At 46.2% G+C, this 16,155-nt stretch overlaps 1 protein-coding gene and 1 non-coding gene across 4 annotated transcripts in view; one reads left to right on the top strand and one right to left on the bottom strand.

Moving 5' to 3' along the window:
* Positions 1 to 16,155, bottom strand: part of LOC119977701 (kelch-like protein 1) — a 358,199-nt gene that overhangs the window by 184,087 nt on the left and 157,957 nt on the right. For all 3 annotated transcript variants that reach the window (XM_038818882.1, XM_038818883.1, XM_038818884.1), the window contains one exon: positions 6,150 to 6,332. In XM_038818882.1, the coding sequence (XP_038674810.1) occupies positions 6,150 to 6,332 (183 nt within the window). The remainder of the gene's footprint in view (positions 1 to 6,149; positions 6,333 to 16,155) is intronic.
* trnae-uuc lies at positions 7,053 to 7,123 on the top strand. Its single transcript has one exon. It is a non-coding gene; the product is annotated as a tRNA-Glu (tRNA).

The following is a 16,155-nucleotide window of genomic DNA, read 5'->3' as shown; positions in this document are numbered from 1 at the left end:
GTTAGCGTTCATGTCAAGAGGGCGAGAATACAAGACCAGGGACGTACTTCTGAGGCTGTATAACGCTCTGGTCAGACCCCATTTGGAATATTGTGAGCAGGTTTTGGCCCCATATTTAAGGAAGGATGTGATGACCGTGTAAAGGGTCCAGAGGAGGTTCACAAGAATGATCCCTGGAATGAAGAGCTTGTCGTATGAGGAATGGTTGAGGACTCTGGGTCTGCACTCATTGGAGTTTAGAAGGATGAGGGGGAGATCTTATTGAAACTTACAGGATACTGCGAGGCCTGGATAGCGTGGACGTGGAGAGGATGTTTCCACTTGTAAGAAAAACTAGAAGCAGAGGACACAATCCTCAGACTAAAGGGATGATCCTTTAAAACAGAGATGAGGAGGAATTTCTTCAGGCAGAAGGTGGTGAATCTGTGGAACTCTTTGCCGCAGAAGGTGTGGAGGCCAAATCACTGAGTGTCTTTAAGACAGAGATAGATAGGTTTTTGGTCAATAAGGGGATCGGGGTTATGGGGAGAAGGAAGGAGAATGGGGATGAGAAAAATATTGGGCATGATTGAATGGCGGAACAGATCCGATGGGCCGAGTGGCCTAATGCTGCTCCTATGTCTTATGTTATTATGGTCTATGGTCTAAACACTAGCTTACTAGCCCAGTGAAATTGTAAGTAACCAAATAATAATACAAGAAATGGAGGGTTTCTGTTTCCTTCTTGGCCATAAATGAAGACAGTTGCCCACTTTTAGCGGCAGAACTAAAGTTCATGGTGGAAAGCAGACTTAGAAACTGCGCGAAACCGATGAGAGCTTCAGTGGTTCCCATCTAGATTGGAACATGGTTTGGACAAATCGGGGTGTTTGGTGGATTCCTTCATAAGGTCTAAAAGACCAAACACAACAGTAATTAATAATTAAAATGAGACATGGAAAATCGGACTGAACTTTATCTCCAAAACGTATTAAAGCTTTGCTATAATTTAACGGGAAAGTCTGTTGAAATGAACACTTTAAAAATAGGGCGAAGAGATAATTGTGTGACATAATGAGAAGGTGAGTGGGTGGGATTTAACTTTGGAAAATTGAGAAGCTTATTAGATCTAAGAGCTCACCTTCGTAAGCTACAAAGAGCACCTTGTTAATGGATATAAAACAGCACCAATTATAGTAGTGGGAAGTTTGACAGCATTTAGAGCTCCAAAGTGCTCCACACAAATGGGCAGCACAGAGAACTGCACAGTACCATTGGGATTAAAAGTGAAAGAGGCAACCAACAAGGAGTCTAAGGCACTGAGATACGTAGAAACCTCCACAGCATTTGTGCCAGTCGAAATATCTTAAACTTTGGCAGAAAAGAAGTCAATAGAGCACATTGTTGCTGCTGAAACAGGATTATTTTATGTTTAAAGAGCATTACATAAGTATAATACAGTTAAAAATGTTATGACCAATGGCATGTTTCGGCGCCATATCAATACATTTAACCAAACTATATTTTCTATTATATGGCAAATGCTCATTGGGCATCAATCCCGCCCCCGCCGTGTCCCGAATTCTCCGCCCGCGAGATTTGGCGGGGGCGGGAATCACGCCACGCCGACCGACGGGCCCCCTGTGGCGATTCTCCTGCCCGCGATGGGCCGAAGTCCCGCCGCTGACAGGCCTCTCCCCCCGGCGGGAATCAAAACATCTACCTGACCGGCAGGATTGGTGGCGCAGGCGGGCTCCGGGGTCTTGGGGGGCGGCGTGGGGCAATCTGACCCCGGGGGGTGCCCCCACAGTGGCCTGGCCCGTGATCAGGGCGCACCGATCGGCGGGCAGACCTGTGCCGTGGGACCCCCTCCCCTGCGCATTGGCCGGTATGACCAATTCCGCACCTTTGGGGCGGCCCGACGCTGGAGTGGTTCACGCCACTCCGACACGCCGGGACCCCCCCGCCCCGCCGGGTAGGGGAGAATCCCGACATAATTCAAGATGTTAAAAATAGTTAGGTATCTACGTGTTGGATGTAATAATGATAGATGGTGCAATCGTGTATTATGAGTTCTATATCAATACATCATAAAGATAATTTTAATTAGATTAATAAAATCAGTTTTAAATTGAATACAAAAATATTTTGCCTCTACTTGACACCTACTCATTACTTTCATATCTATAATTGGTTTCAATAAATGCACTTGCCGTGGAATTTTTGACAATCAGTTGCATAAAATTAAATCAGTCTTGATGTTTGAACAGAAACTCTAAAATTACTGATAATGATACTAGGAAACAAAGACTTAGAGCATGCATGCATTGAGAGCACAATATGCTTGTTTGTTCTAGAATGTGGGACTTTGTTGTGGATTAACTTCCTTTTGCAATAGACAAGATAGGGAATCTCATGCATCTAAGTAAATATACTCCCCCTAGTATCACCAAGTTATTGTTAGCCTCATGTTTTTTAATAGATGGTCACCCAAAATTGATGCTTGTCGGCGGTTCCATCAAAATATATCCCAGCAACAATAATCTTAAAATATGTAAAATATATTTCTGTACCTGTTATTCTAACTGCAAAATAAGCAAAATATCTGGAAATCCTTTTTGTTTAATTGGTTGCTAATCAATTCTAGTATTTCCTGTTACTTCTACCAGAATATTCTGCTTACTGTTCCTGTACTGGAGTAAGTAGAATCCCACTATGTTAATGGAAGCAGCAACCCCTCTTTCTCACGTTAAACACATTTAAAAGTGCAATGTAAAACAAACCACGGCTGAGAAAATTTACAATTGAAAACAGTGCTTGGTAATACAGAACGTGTGGGCTGATGCAGAAAGAGACATGTCGAAGCCTTTTTTCTTTCACTCAACGGGACACTTTTACAAGAATACAGCAGAAGGAGGAATCAACAATTTATACTGTATGAGAAGAGAATGTTGATTGGCGATTGGAATCATATTGATAGAGACATTGCCGTTGAGACTGCATCAGTTGATGGTGACTGACAGTTAACTGCCAAACATTGTTTGAAATTGAAACCAGAAGGCTTGATCTGGATTGGTGAAGGCATTGCCCTGAGGAGTGAGCCAGCCAGTGTCTGTCACTTATTATGTTTCACTGAAACGGGCGCAATGTGTTTATATGTTCTTTCTGTCTGCATAGAACAGGGACCTGTGTATTAATACGTGTAGCTTCCAATGCATGCAAATACACCACACTGCGAGCCTGACTGATAATCCTAAATTGTTTTTCAGCATAATTCTTCGCATACCAAGGACTTTTTGGTTATGTTGTCCAACCCCGGAATCAAAACTAATGTTGGACACTGTGTTTTGAGTAATGAAGGCACTTGGCTGGTTCAGCATGGCCTTGCCCATATCTGACCAGCAGCCGGGACAGGTTTTTTGACATGATCCACCAGTCTTTGTGACATGTGGCCTACATACCTAACATCACACTGGCAGAGAAATATTATTAGGTGAATTGGACATTCTAAATTCTCCCTAAGTGTACAGGTATTGGGGTGTGGCAACTAGGGGATTTTCACAGTAACGTCATTGCAGTGTTAATGTAAGCCTATTTGCTACACTAATAAAGATTATTATTATTATTATATACCACATTACCCATTTGTGTGATAGGCAGAACATCATTTTGGGATGACGGCAGTATCCTATTAGTGGCAGATACCACTCGTGTTTCTACTGCAGAGTAATTTGGTTGGTTAAATTTTTGATATCCATGCAGAGTAACCTGAGGTATCCTGGACACTTTTCTGGGCTGTAAGTGATGATCTTCAGCCTGTTCATGAGTTTCCGAGACTTACAGTATGAAGTGATCTGATCAGGTTCGCCATTATCCCACAGAATGCCTTTGATCTGTCCTATTTCAGTATAAAGCTTGCATGGTGAGAAAATAGCTCGGGTATTTGCATACCATGCAAGCTTTATGCTGAAGTAGTGCGCGGAAAAGGCACCCTGTTGGATAACGGCTAACCTGATCAGATCCTTTCATGTACTGGATGCTACATATATTAATACACAGGGCCCTGTTCTTTGCAGAATGAAGGTATATGGACACACATTGCGCCTGTTTCAACCAAACAAAGTAAGTGACACCCATTTTAAGAATCAGTCCTCAGGGCAATGCCTTCACCAATCAGAGTCACGCTGCCTGGTTTAAACTTCAAACAATGCTTGACAGTTAACTGTTAGTCACCATCAACTGGTGCATTCTCCATAGCAATGTCACTACCAGTTCAAGATCATTTTCAAATCAACTCTCTTCTCATGCAGCATAAATCGTTGTTTTCCCCTTATATTGGTATTCTTTCTCAGTGTCCTGATGAGTGCAAGATGAAAAACTTTTATAGGTCTCTACTTTCAGCAAAAATTGAAAAGTCAAGTGGGAGAAAAACTGTTCTGTGCTCAATTGAAAACAAATTTTAATTGCATCTTTTGAACTGATTAATACTGATGCCTGATCTGCTCATATTCTACTGATTGTGGATAAATGCGTACACTAGCTGTTGGCCTGAGGGTGCTTGTGATTATTTACGTATCTTCCATCTTCTCAAACTCCACCTGCAATGTTGTGGCCTATAACTCTTACCTGTAACTCTTAAGTATTGTGACGCAGGGCAGCACAGTAGGTTAGCACTGCGGCCTCACAGCGCCGAGGTCCCAGGCTCAATCCCGGCTCTGGGTCACTGTCTGTGTGGAGTTTGCATATTCTCCCCGTGTTTGCGCGGATTTCGCCCCCACAACCGAAAAATATGCAAGCTAGGTGGATTGGCCACGCTAAATTGCCCCTTAATTGGAAAAAATGAATTGGGTACGCTAAATTTAGAAAAAAAAAGAAAAAAATAAGTTTTGTGACTCAAAAACAAAAATGAATGGTAAAGATTTTGCTTTTGGTTACTTGTAGCAGAATCATAAGTTTGTTTTTTTAGATGTCTATGATTTACTACTAATTGCGATTGGTGGAACTTTTTCCTTCGACTATGCTCATGCTAATTAAATATGCTTTCAGCTTAACACCTCAATGTTTCAGACTCAATGGCAAGAAGCTGGAATTTGTCCCCCTCAAATATGTCTTCAACGCATATAAGTTAAGACTTTAAGAAACAGATGATGTTGTCGGCCATTGACCCTTCTAACCTGCTCCAGTGCCCAACAGGAACTTGCCTGATGTTTTACCTCAACTTCACCTTCCCATCAGGTCCCCATATTCTTTAATTCCTTTAGTGTTCAAAATTCTATCGGCCACTGACTTAAAAATACTCAACGACCGAGCATCAACAGCTCCCTGGAGTGGTGAATTCCAAAGGTCCTCAATTCTTGGAACATAGAATTTGTCCTTAAATGGTCCGAGATGGTGATCCCGTGTTTCCAGATTCTCCCACCAGGGAGAATATTTTCTCAGCACCTCCCCTGTCAAGCCCCTTAAGAATTTTTTATGTTTCGATCAACCCTTATCCCCTCATCCCTTGGAAAATGGGCCTAGTTTACTTTATTTCTCGTCAGTGGACAATCCTCTCAAACCAGGAGACGGCCCAGTGCACCTCAGTTGGGCACCCTACTGAGGTAAATATATCTTTCTTTAGGAAAGGGAGATCAAAGCGGCACTACACCTAATGAGGCCTTGCATGATTGCCTTTCCTCAGCTGAAGGCAATTTACTTATTAAGATAGGGCAGCAGAGTAGCACAGTGGGTAGCACTGCTGCTTCACAGCTCCAGGGTCCTGGGTTCAATTCCTGCTTAGGTCACTGTCTGTGTGGAGTTTGCACGTTCTCCCCGTGTCTGCGTGGGTTTCCTCCGGGTGCTCCGGTTTCCTCCCACAGGTCCCAAAAGACGTGCTTGTCAGGTGACTTGGACATTCTGAATTCTCCCTCGGTGTAGCCGAACAGGCGCCAGAGTGTGGCGACTAGGAGATTTTCCCAGTAACTTCATTGCAGTGTTAATGTAAGCCTACTTGTAACAATAAAGATTATTATTATTCTATTAGCTGGAGCTTCATGGGGACCTCATACTCCAATCAATATTTGTAAAATAAATACCAAAAGGTTTTCCAAGAAGTAACTTATTTTGTACCAAACAGGTTGGTTTTTAATTGTTCAGAGTTGATTGACAGGACAAATGCATGGATGCCCTACCTATGAGCTGGTATCTTTCGGTCTCCCGCAATCAGGATGACATCACACAGCTGCTGCTGCTTCAGGTAAATCTCCATCTTACAAAAGGTTTGCTCTGCGTGGTTCACAGCCTGGAAGAGTTCCTCTGAGCTGCCTGCCTCCAAATCGCAGTGTGGCATCAGGGGGTGGCTCGTCACTGTCAGCCTGTGGACCACAAAGGGAGAAAGGTGTTGTTGATGAAGTGCCAGAGAGCGTTTGTAGCCTTAATCACACTTTCTGCTGAGAGCAGGCTGAAGGAAGCCAATGCGAAAAATCAATACATGCCGACGGCCTTCAACACAGAATATATGGAAATGAATACAATCTAGTCCCTGGAATCTTATCAAGCGTTCCTGCTTTAACTCACAAAATGTCTTTATCACAAAGTCTTTTTTTTTATCTTCACAGCAGTTTTTCTTTGGGGAGAAATTGCTTCATGTTTTGGCAGGCACCATTGCATAGTAGGCTTTGTAAAAGATTGTGTCTTTCCATGCAGCTATAGGAAACCTCATTATTTCTTTCTTTAAGTGGTTGGTGGATAAAATGATCGAAACTGCAGCTATCGTTGGAATTAAAATAACACAGTCATTTTTCAGTCAATCACAAACCTATTTAAACTGGACTAAAAGCCAATTAAACAAAGAGGCAAAACTGCAGAAATGATCCTCAAAATGTTTCCTTTGAATCAAAACAATAATGCTTGCATTTTATGTGTCGTATATCAGGCAATGCCTCAAATTGTCATAATTGCGAATGTGGGTGGTTAGCACTGCAGCCTCACGGCGTTGAGGACCCGGGTTCGATCCCGGCCCCGGTTCACTGTCCGTGTGCAGTTTGCACATTCTCCCCATGTCTGCATGGGTCTCACCCCCACAAACCAAATATTCCCATATGGTCTAGCGGTTAGGATTCCTGGTTTTCACCCAGGCGGCCCGGGTTCGATTCCGGTATGGGAATTAACTTTGATGGCGGCACGGAAGCACAGTGGCTAGCACTTCGCTTCACAGCGCCAGGGTCCCAGGTTCGATTCCCGGCTTGGGTCACTGTCTGTGCGGAGCCTGCACCTTCTCCTCGTGTTCGCATGGGTTTCCTCCGTGATCGTGGTTTCCTCCCAATGTCCAAAGATGTGCAGGTTAGCTGGATTGGCCATGCTAAATTGCCCTTAGTGTTCAAAGGGGTTGGGTGGGGTTCCTGGGTTACAGGTATGGGGCAGAGGTGTGGGCATAAGTGGGGTTCTCTTTCCAAGGGCCGGTGCAGACTCGATAGGATGAATGGCCTCCTTCTGCACTGTTAATTCTATGTTCTATGTGAAGGGTGAGTGAATTGGCCACACTAAATTGCACCTTAATTGGAAAAAACAAATGATCATTGCAAATGTATAAAGAACGTAAGCATCGGAGTTGACCTGAATCTGTACAAACGGTTTGCATGCTTTTAGATTTGTCCTAAAAATGGTGTTCGCTGTCATGATATGCAAGCATGCAACCAATGAACACTCAGAATAGGACACAACCAATGGGCAGTCAGGACACTCAGAGGTGGCATCACCACAAGGGGGCATGACATAAACACTATAAAAGGGATGAGGTACTCACACCCAGCCTCTTTCCGCAGGCAGACATCTAGAGAGTTAGACAGGTTTGATCAACAGCATCACACCCCAGCACGTGGCTTAGAGCAAGCTGGTACAGTTAGACTGAGTTACTATAGTTAGATTAGCAGAGAGTTGAACTAATTTGAGAAGTGTGTTATTAATTCAATAAACATGTAGAACTCATTTCAGAGTCTGGAGCATCCTTTAGTTAAGACTGCATCAAGTAGCAGCCTGTGTTATCCGAAGCAGCATAACACATGATACCAGGAGTGACTGTTCAATATATTTAGTTCAACTCAGCAAGATCCATGACAACCAGCTACTGATTACAGGCACAATGGACAAGATTCAGGCTCCTCATCAGCTCAGGACCACCAGCAATCTTAGTGCCAACTGGCGATCATTCAAGCAGAAATTTCAACTATACGTGGAAGCATCCGACCTCAATGGCGTGACCGATGCTCGGAAGATAACTCTTCTACTCATCACTGCGGTTGACCATGCGATAGAGATCTTCAACTCCTTTCACTTTCCGAAGGGCAGGACAAAACAAAGTACCAAACCATCCTGGAAAAATTTGACAGCCACTGCGAGGTGGACACAAACAAAATCTTCGAGCGCTACATCTTCAAGCAGAGGATGCAAGGTAAAGACGAATCCTCCAACTCCTATCTAAGTAACTTTAGATTGCTAGCACAATCCTGCAACTTCGGTGATATCACTGACTCCATGATCAGAGATCAAATCATTTTTGGAGTCCACTATGATCCTCTGCAAGAGCAATTGTTGAAAATCAAGCACATGACCCTGCCAGTCGCGATTGAAACGTGTGCTGTGCATGAGCACTCTAAAACTCGCCATTCACAGTACAAAACGGCAGAAAGTGAAAACCAAGCCTCCCACGAGGTGGAGAGTGTTCAGGCCATCTCCCTGATGCAGCGCCTCCACGATGATGAAAGCGGCCATTTTGCACGCTCTTTCTGGGGCCCGACGCATGCGCAATGCGATTGGGAACACGAAGCGGCCGAGAACCGCACCGCGCATGCGCACCGACGTACTTAGCGTCATGATGCCGACGTCATGACGTGTGTAAACTGCGGCACCGCCCATTTAAAAAATAAACTGCACACGCTGTTTAAACTGTGGGAAACCAAACCACTATGCAGCCCTGTGCAGATCTGCACCACCAGTCTGGAGCCGGCACTCCCAATTCCGACAGCGGCACATCAGACGTGTGCAACACCAAATGCATGACTCTGATCCAGGCAGTGCGATGGATCCAGATAATGAATACCTGGACAACACTTACCGAGTGGGCATTATTACAAAGTGCGAGTACGCCACACGGACACATCGCAAGTCCAATCAATCCTGGCCGCGGATTCCGAGGGCGAATGGCATGCAGTGATGAAGGTCAACCACTGCCACATCCAGTTCAAACTGGACACTAGTGCCTCCATCAACCTGATTTTGCAGGTGGATTTCAAGAGAATCAAGAAGCCCCCACAATCCTTCCAGCTGCCTGCAAACTCCTGGACTACAATAGAAATGCAATCAAGGCACTGGGGTCCCGACATCTGCAGGTGTCCAGCCGTCACACACAAGCAAGTTTACGCTTCGAGATTGTTAAACCAGACAGGCCGTCCCTGCTCGGTGTGCATGCCTGCAAGCAACTGAACCTCACTCAAAGGGTCTGCACCATGATGCCGTCCCATTCAAATCTTCAGGCCACCATCGATGACATCTTAACCCTAACTTGTACATCCTAAGATGTATTTAGCGGGATGGGCACGCTGCCATATGAGTACAAGATTCTACTGCGGCCTGATGCCAAGCCAGTGGTCCACGCACCACGACGTGCCCCTGCTCCACTGAGAGAGCGCCTGAAGGCAGACTCATGAGTCTACAACAAAAAGGCATAATCTCTAAGGTCACTGAATCAACCGACTGGGTCAGCTCGATGGTGTGCGTAAAGAAGCCTTCAAGGGACCTACGCATCTGCATTGACCCCAAGGATTGAAACAAAAACATTATGAGGGAACATTACCTCATCCCGACGAGGGAAGAAATCACGAGTGAGGTGGCACATGCACACTTCTTCACTAAATTGGACGCAACCCAAGGATTTTGGCAAATCTAGCTTGAAGAATCCAGCAGAAGGCTCTGAACCTTCAACACACCTTTTGGCAGATTCTGCTGCAACCGAATGCCATTTGGCATCATCTCGGCATCAGAGATGTTCCATTGCATCATGGAACAGAGGATGGAGGGAATAGAAGGGGTTTGTGTCTACGTTGACAATATCATAATCTGGTCCACAACCCCAGAGGAACATGTGTCACGACTCAAGAAAGTATTCTGATGCATACATGAACATGGCCTCAAGCTAAACAGGTCCAAGTGCTGTTTTGGGATATCCACGCTGAAGTTCCTGGGCGATCAGATTTTGCAACACGGTGTGCGCCCCGACACAGACAAAATTAAAGCCATCGAGGCAATGAAAGTCCCCAAGGACAAGAAGGCAGTACTGCGCTTCCTGGTAGTGGTCATTTTTGTTGGCAAGTTCATCCTGAATTTGGCCACACACATCACGGCCCTATGCAACCTGGTGAAAAAAATCAACCGCCTTTGAGTGGAAGGCGGAGCACCGAACAGAGTGGCTGGAGCTGAAAGCCAAACTCACAACTGCACCCGTCGTTGCATTCTTTGACCCAGACCGAGAGACCAAGATATCCACAGATGTGAGTCAGGATGGCATTGGGGCGGTGTTGCTTCAAAGAGACGACACGTCATCCTGGCTACCAGTAGCATATGCGTCACGGGCAATGATACCCACTGAGGCCAGATATGCGCAGATTGAAATGGAGTGTTTAGGTCTTCTCACCGGCATCCTCAAATTTCATGAATATGTGGGCAGCATGGTAGCATGGTGGTTAGCATAAATGCTTCACAGCTCCAGGGTCCCAGGTTTGATTTCCGGCTGGGTCACTGTCTGTGTGGAGTCTGCACGTCCTCCCCCTGTGTGCGTGGGTTTCCTCCGGGTGCTCCGGTTTCCTCCCACAGTCCAAAGATGTGCGGGTTAGGTGGATTGGCCATGCTAAATTGCCCGTAGTGTCCTAATAAAAGTAAGGTTAAGGGGGCGGTTGTTGGGTTACGGGTATAGGGTGGATACGTGGGTTTGAGTAGGGTGATCATGGCTCGGCACAACATTGAGGGCCGAAGGGCTTGTTCTGTGCTGTACTGTTCTATGTTCTATGTCTACGGCTTGCCAACATTTACTGTTGAGATGGATCATAGGCCTCTGGTCCACATCATCCAAAAGGACCTGAACGACCCGATGCCTCATTTGCAGAGAATTCTGCTCAAACTCCGGAGGTATGATTTCAATTTGGTGTACACACCTGGCAAGGAGCTCATCATCGCTGATGCATTGTCCCGCTCCGTCAACTCACCCAGTGAACCACTGGAGATCATCCAGCACAATGAATTGTACAACTATGTGCAAGCACTCTCCCGGCAACAGATGAGAAGATCGTTCTCATCCGAGAAGAGACGGCCAAAGATCCCCTGTTGCAGCGAGTCATCCACAACCTCAGCAATGGCTGGCAGAAAGGGCAATGCCCTCAATTCTACAATGTCAAGGACGACCTGACACTGATCGATTGCATCCTGCTCAAGCTGGACAGGATAGTCATCCCGCTACGTCTCCAGAGCATGTTGCGGTGGCAGATTCATGAGGGACACCTGGGCGTAGAAAAGTGCAGACACAGGCCCGGCAAGCTGTGGGAAAAGTGGGAACAATTGTTCTTGGGGAAATGCACAACAGTAATGTGAGGGTTGTTTGAGGAGCACTTGCTGTGAGTGCTGGATAGTTTTGTCCCACTGAGACGAGGAAGGAATGGTAAGGGGAAGGAGCCTTGGATGACAAGAGAAGTGGAGCTTCTAGTCAAGAGGAAGAAGGAAACTTACGTAAGGTTGAGGAAGCAAGGATCTGGCACGGCTCTGGAGGGTTACAAGGTAGCCAGGAAGGAACTCAAAAATGGACTGAGGCGAGCTAGATAGGGGCATGAAAAACCCATGGCGGGAAGGATTAATGGAAGCCCCAAGGCGTTCGATACTTATGTGATAAATAAGAGGATGATCAGAGTGAGAGTAGGGCCGATTAGGGATAGTGGAGGGGACTCATGCCTAGAGTCTGAGGAGATGGGGAGGCCCTAGAATATTTTGCTTCAGTATTCACGAGAGAGAGGGACCTTGTTGCTCATGAGAACAGTGCGAACAAGGTTAATAGACTCAAACAGTTTGATATTAGGAAGGAGAATGTGCTGTAAATTTTGAAAAGTATCAGGATAGATAAGTCCCCTGGGCCTGACGGGATACACCCAAGGTTACTACGGGAAACGAGGGAGGAGATTACTGCGCCATTGGAGATGATCTTTGCATCCTCACTCTCCACTGTAGTAGTACCGGATGATTGGAGGGAGGCGAATGTTGTTCCCCTGTTCAAAAAAGGGAATAAGGAAATCCCTGGGAATTACAGACCCATCAGTTTACGTCTGTGATGAGCAAAATAATGGAAAGGATTCTGAGAGATAGGATTTATGATTATTTAGAAAAACATAGTTTGATTAAAGATAGTCAGCATGGTTTTGTGAAGGGCAGGTCATGCCTCACAAGCCTCATTGAATTCTTTGAGGATGTGACAAGACACATTGATGAAGGTCGGGCAGTGGATGTGGTGTATATGGATTTCAGTAGGGCATTTGATAAGGTTCCCCAAGGTAGACTCATTCAGAAAGTTAGGGGGCATGGGATACAGGGAAATCTGGCTGTCTGGATACAGAATTGGCTGGCCATAAGAATACAGTGTGTGGAAGTGGATGGAAAGTATTCTGCCTGGAGGGTGGTGACCAGTGATGTCCCGCAAGGATCTGTTCTGGGACCTCTGCTCTTTGTGGTTTTTATAAATGACTTAGATGAGGAAATGGAAGGGTGGGTTAGTAAGTTTGCTGATGACACAAAGGTTGGGGGAGTTGTAGATAGTGTTGAGGGTTGTTGCAGGTTACAACAGGACATTGACAGGATGCAGATCTGGGCTGAGAAATGGCAGATGGAGTTCAACCTCGATAAATGTGAAGTGATTCATTTTGGAAGATCAAATTCGAATGCTGAATGCAGGGATAAAGGCAAGATTCTTGGAAGTGTGGAGGAACAGAGGGATCTTGGGTTCCACACACATAGATCTCTCAAAGTTGCGAACCAGCTTGATAGGGTTGTTAAGAAGGCGTATGGTGTGTTGGCTTTCATTAACAGGGGGATTGTGTTTCAGAGCCGCAACGTTTTGCTGCAGCTTTATAAAACCCTGGTTTGACCACACTTGTAACATTGTGTCCAGTTCTAGTCGCCTCATTATAGGAAGGATGTGGATGCTTTGGAGAGGGTATGGAGGAGATTTACCAGGATGCTGCCTGGACTGGAGGGCATGTCTTATGAAGAAAGGTTGAGGGACCGAAGGCTTTTCTCACTGGAGCAAAGAAGGAAGAGAGGTGACTTGATAGAGTGTACAAGGTGATGAGAGGCCTGGATAGAGTGGATAGCCAGAGACTTTTCCCCAGAGTGGAAATGGCTGTCACAAGGGGACATAATTTTAAGGTGTTTGGAGGAAGGTATAGGGGAGATGTCAGAAATAGGTTCTTTACACAGTGAGTGATGGGTGTGTGGAATGCACTGCCAGCGGAAATGGTGGAGTCAGAGTCGTTAGGGACTTTTAAGCGACTCTTGGACAGGCACATGGACAGCAGTAAATTCGAGGGGTGTAGGCTCGGTTGATCTTAGATTAGGATAAATGGTCGGCACAACATCATGGGCCGAAGGGGCTGTACTGTGCTGTACTGTTCTATGTCCTATGTACTCCTGCCTGTCCTGGTTCCTGACTGGGTAAGTGTTCCTTACTGGTACCTGCCTGTTGGGATGTCCCTTTAAAAATCACGGGCTGAATTTTCTGATTCTGGAGCTATATCTCCACGTCGGAGTGGGAACGGTGGCCTTTCAGGCCAGAAAAACTGGTGCAAACGGCCAACGACTCCCCATTTTGCTGGGGGCTGGCAAAACGGCAGCATAGAGCACCCGACTCTAGCTGCCAATATGGCCCAGAGAATTGCCGGGTCCGTGGCTGTGCATGTGTAAGGCGGCGGGCCTGCAGCGGACCATGCCTACGAAATAGTCCCCCCCTTCGGCAGGCTCGCGCGCCCCAGCCAACCTCCCCCACAGTGCCCCAGCCCCGAATAATGTGTTTTCCTACTCGCGGATCGACCCTTCCACAACTGAGTCCGCAGCCTCCACGCCGACCTCCCGACGGGTGAGACCATGAGAGACCCACGCCGTCGGGAACTCGGCCAGTCGGGGGTGGGCCTTAAGCAATGACCTGGGGTCATCGGTACGTGGCTTGAGGTGTACTCTCCGAGTACGCTGCTTTAGAAGGGGCGGAGCATCGCGAAAGCGGCGCCGCCCCCAATTGTGTCATAAACTTGGATTCTCCGGCCTGTCGCCGAACGCGATTTCGGCGTTGGAAACCGCAGCAATCAGCCCCATATCTTAGGCCACCTGCAGACCGAGTTTTCCTCAGTGGAGCTGAGGCCAGTGTTGGAAACCTCAGACGAAACCTGGTTTAGGTCTGTGGACACCACACACTGATTCATCTGGCCTTTAGTGATGTGAGTCTCGAGGCTCCTGTTTAACCAGTCTGGGTATCACACTCTGGTTAATTTTGTCAACATTTGCTCCAGTAAAACGGAGGAGCATTCTTTTAGGAATCAGCTGTGCTGATTAATTCAAAGGCACCTTCCCAAAATGATGAAGGATTAGTTTGTGGAATAGAAGCATCCACCTCGCATGATGCAGGATTGCTTGTTGTGGTGGGCTAGACCCTTGAAGAACAGTTTAGTACTATTTGTTGAGGTGTTTGTTACTTTTCTGATGACACAATTCCCAAACTTCAACACCAAGAATATTATTATCTTTGTTCTCCCGACGTTGATCGCAGGTTTCCCATTGAGTTCAGTCGGGAACCACATTAGCATTCATTTGCATCTCATTAATGCTCAATAAAAGGCCAACTTGCTGGATCTGCTGCTGCCAATTACACCTCTTGCAAACCCAACTTTACTTGCCCCATGACCATCTCCAGTTGCCTCATGAATATATCCCCATTGTTGTTTATATTGTGCCTGCTGTTCACCGCAACCCTCCCTTTCTCCAAATCGAAGGTCTTCCTTTTCTCCTTTGCACCGACACCCACCCCTCTTGCTTCTGTACTTGCTTAATAAGGGTTAATAAGGGTTAATCGTGAGCATTTTTGCTGACAATGATTTGAATTTAATGTTCCCAAATCGGATGGGGCAGCATGGTAGCATAGTGGATAGCACAAATGCTTCACAGCTCCAGGGTCCCAGGTTCGATTCCCGGCTTGGGTCACTGTCTGTGTGGAGTCTGCACGTTCTTCCCGTGTGTGCATGGGTTTCCTCCGGCTGCTCCGGTTTCCTCCCACAGTCTAAAGATGTGCAGGTTAGGTGGATTGGCCATGATAAATTGCCCTTAGGGTCCAAATTGCCCTTAGTGTTAGATGGGGTTACTGGGTTATGGGGATAGGGTGAAGGTAGGGCTCTTTCCAAGAGCCGGTGCAGACTCGATGGGCCAAATGGCCTCCTTCTGCACTGTAAATTCTATGAAAAAAAAAAAATTCTATGGATACACTTCCCTCACACCGCGTTGATGAAAATGTCCAGGTGACATTGGGTCGACAATATGATGTCATCACACCAGGCTCCCAAATTACAGAAGGCGACGAGGTGTGGAAATTGATCAGCCCAATCCATCACATGAAACCACCTTCCATCCATTGGCTCTGTCTACACCTCCCGCTGCCTTGGGAAAGCGGGCAGCATAGTCAAATACACCCCGCCTCGGTTATTCTCTCTTCCAACTTCTTCCATCGGACAGGAGATACGAACGTCTGAGAACATGCGCAAACAGATTCAAAGACAGCTTCTTCCCTGCTGTTTCCAAAATTCCTGAATGACCCTTTTATGAACTGATTTGATATCTCCGCACACCTTCTCCAATGACTGGCATACACTCCAGATGCTTCACCCGATATCAGTGTCCATGTATTTACATTGTGTATCTATCGTCTGCCCTATGTTTTTTTCACGTGCAGAACGATCTGTCTGGACTGTACGCAGAACAATACTTTTCACTGTGCCTCAGTTAAGGTACAATAAACTCAAATCCAAATTCATTTTGAAATCACTAATTAAGAAGCCATGAAGCTTGTGAACAACCCATCAACCCAACTGTCCACGACTTTTCATTGTCCACTGTATGTTCCAGGTTTCG

Source organism: Scyliorhinus canicula, chromosome 14 (genome assembly GCF_902713615.1).
Source record: "Scyliorhinus canicula chromosome 14, sScyCan1.1, whole genome shotgun sequence".
In the NCBI taxonomy this organism is placed as follows: domain Eukaryota; kingdom Metazoa; phylum Chordata; class Chondrichthyes; order Carcharhiniformes; family Scyliorhinidae; genus Scyliorhinus; species Scyliorhinus canicula.
The sequence above is the reverse complement of the archived record's forward strand: the minus strand, read 5'-3'. Positions and strand labels throughout refer to the sequence as shown.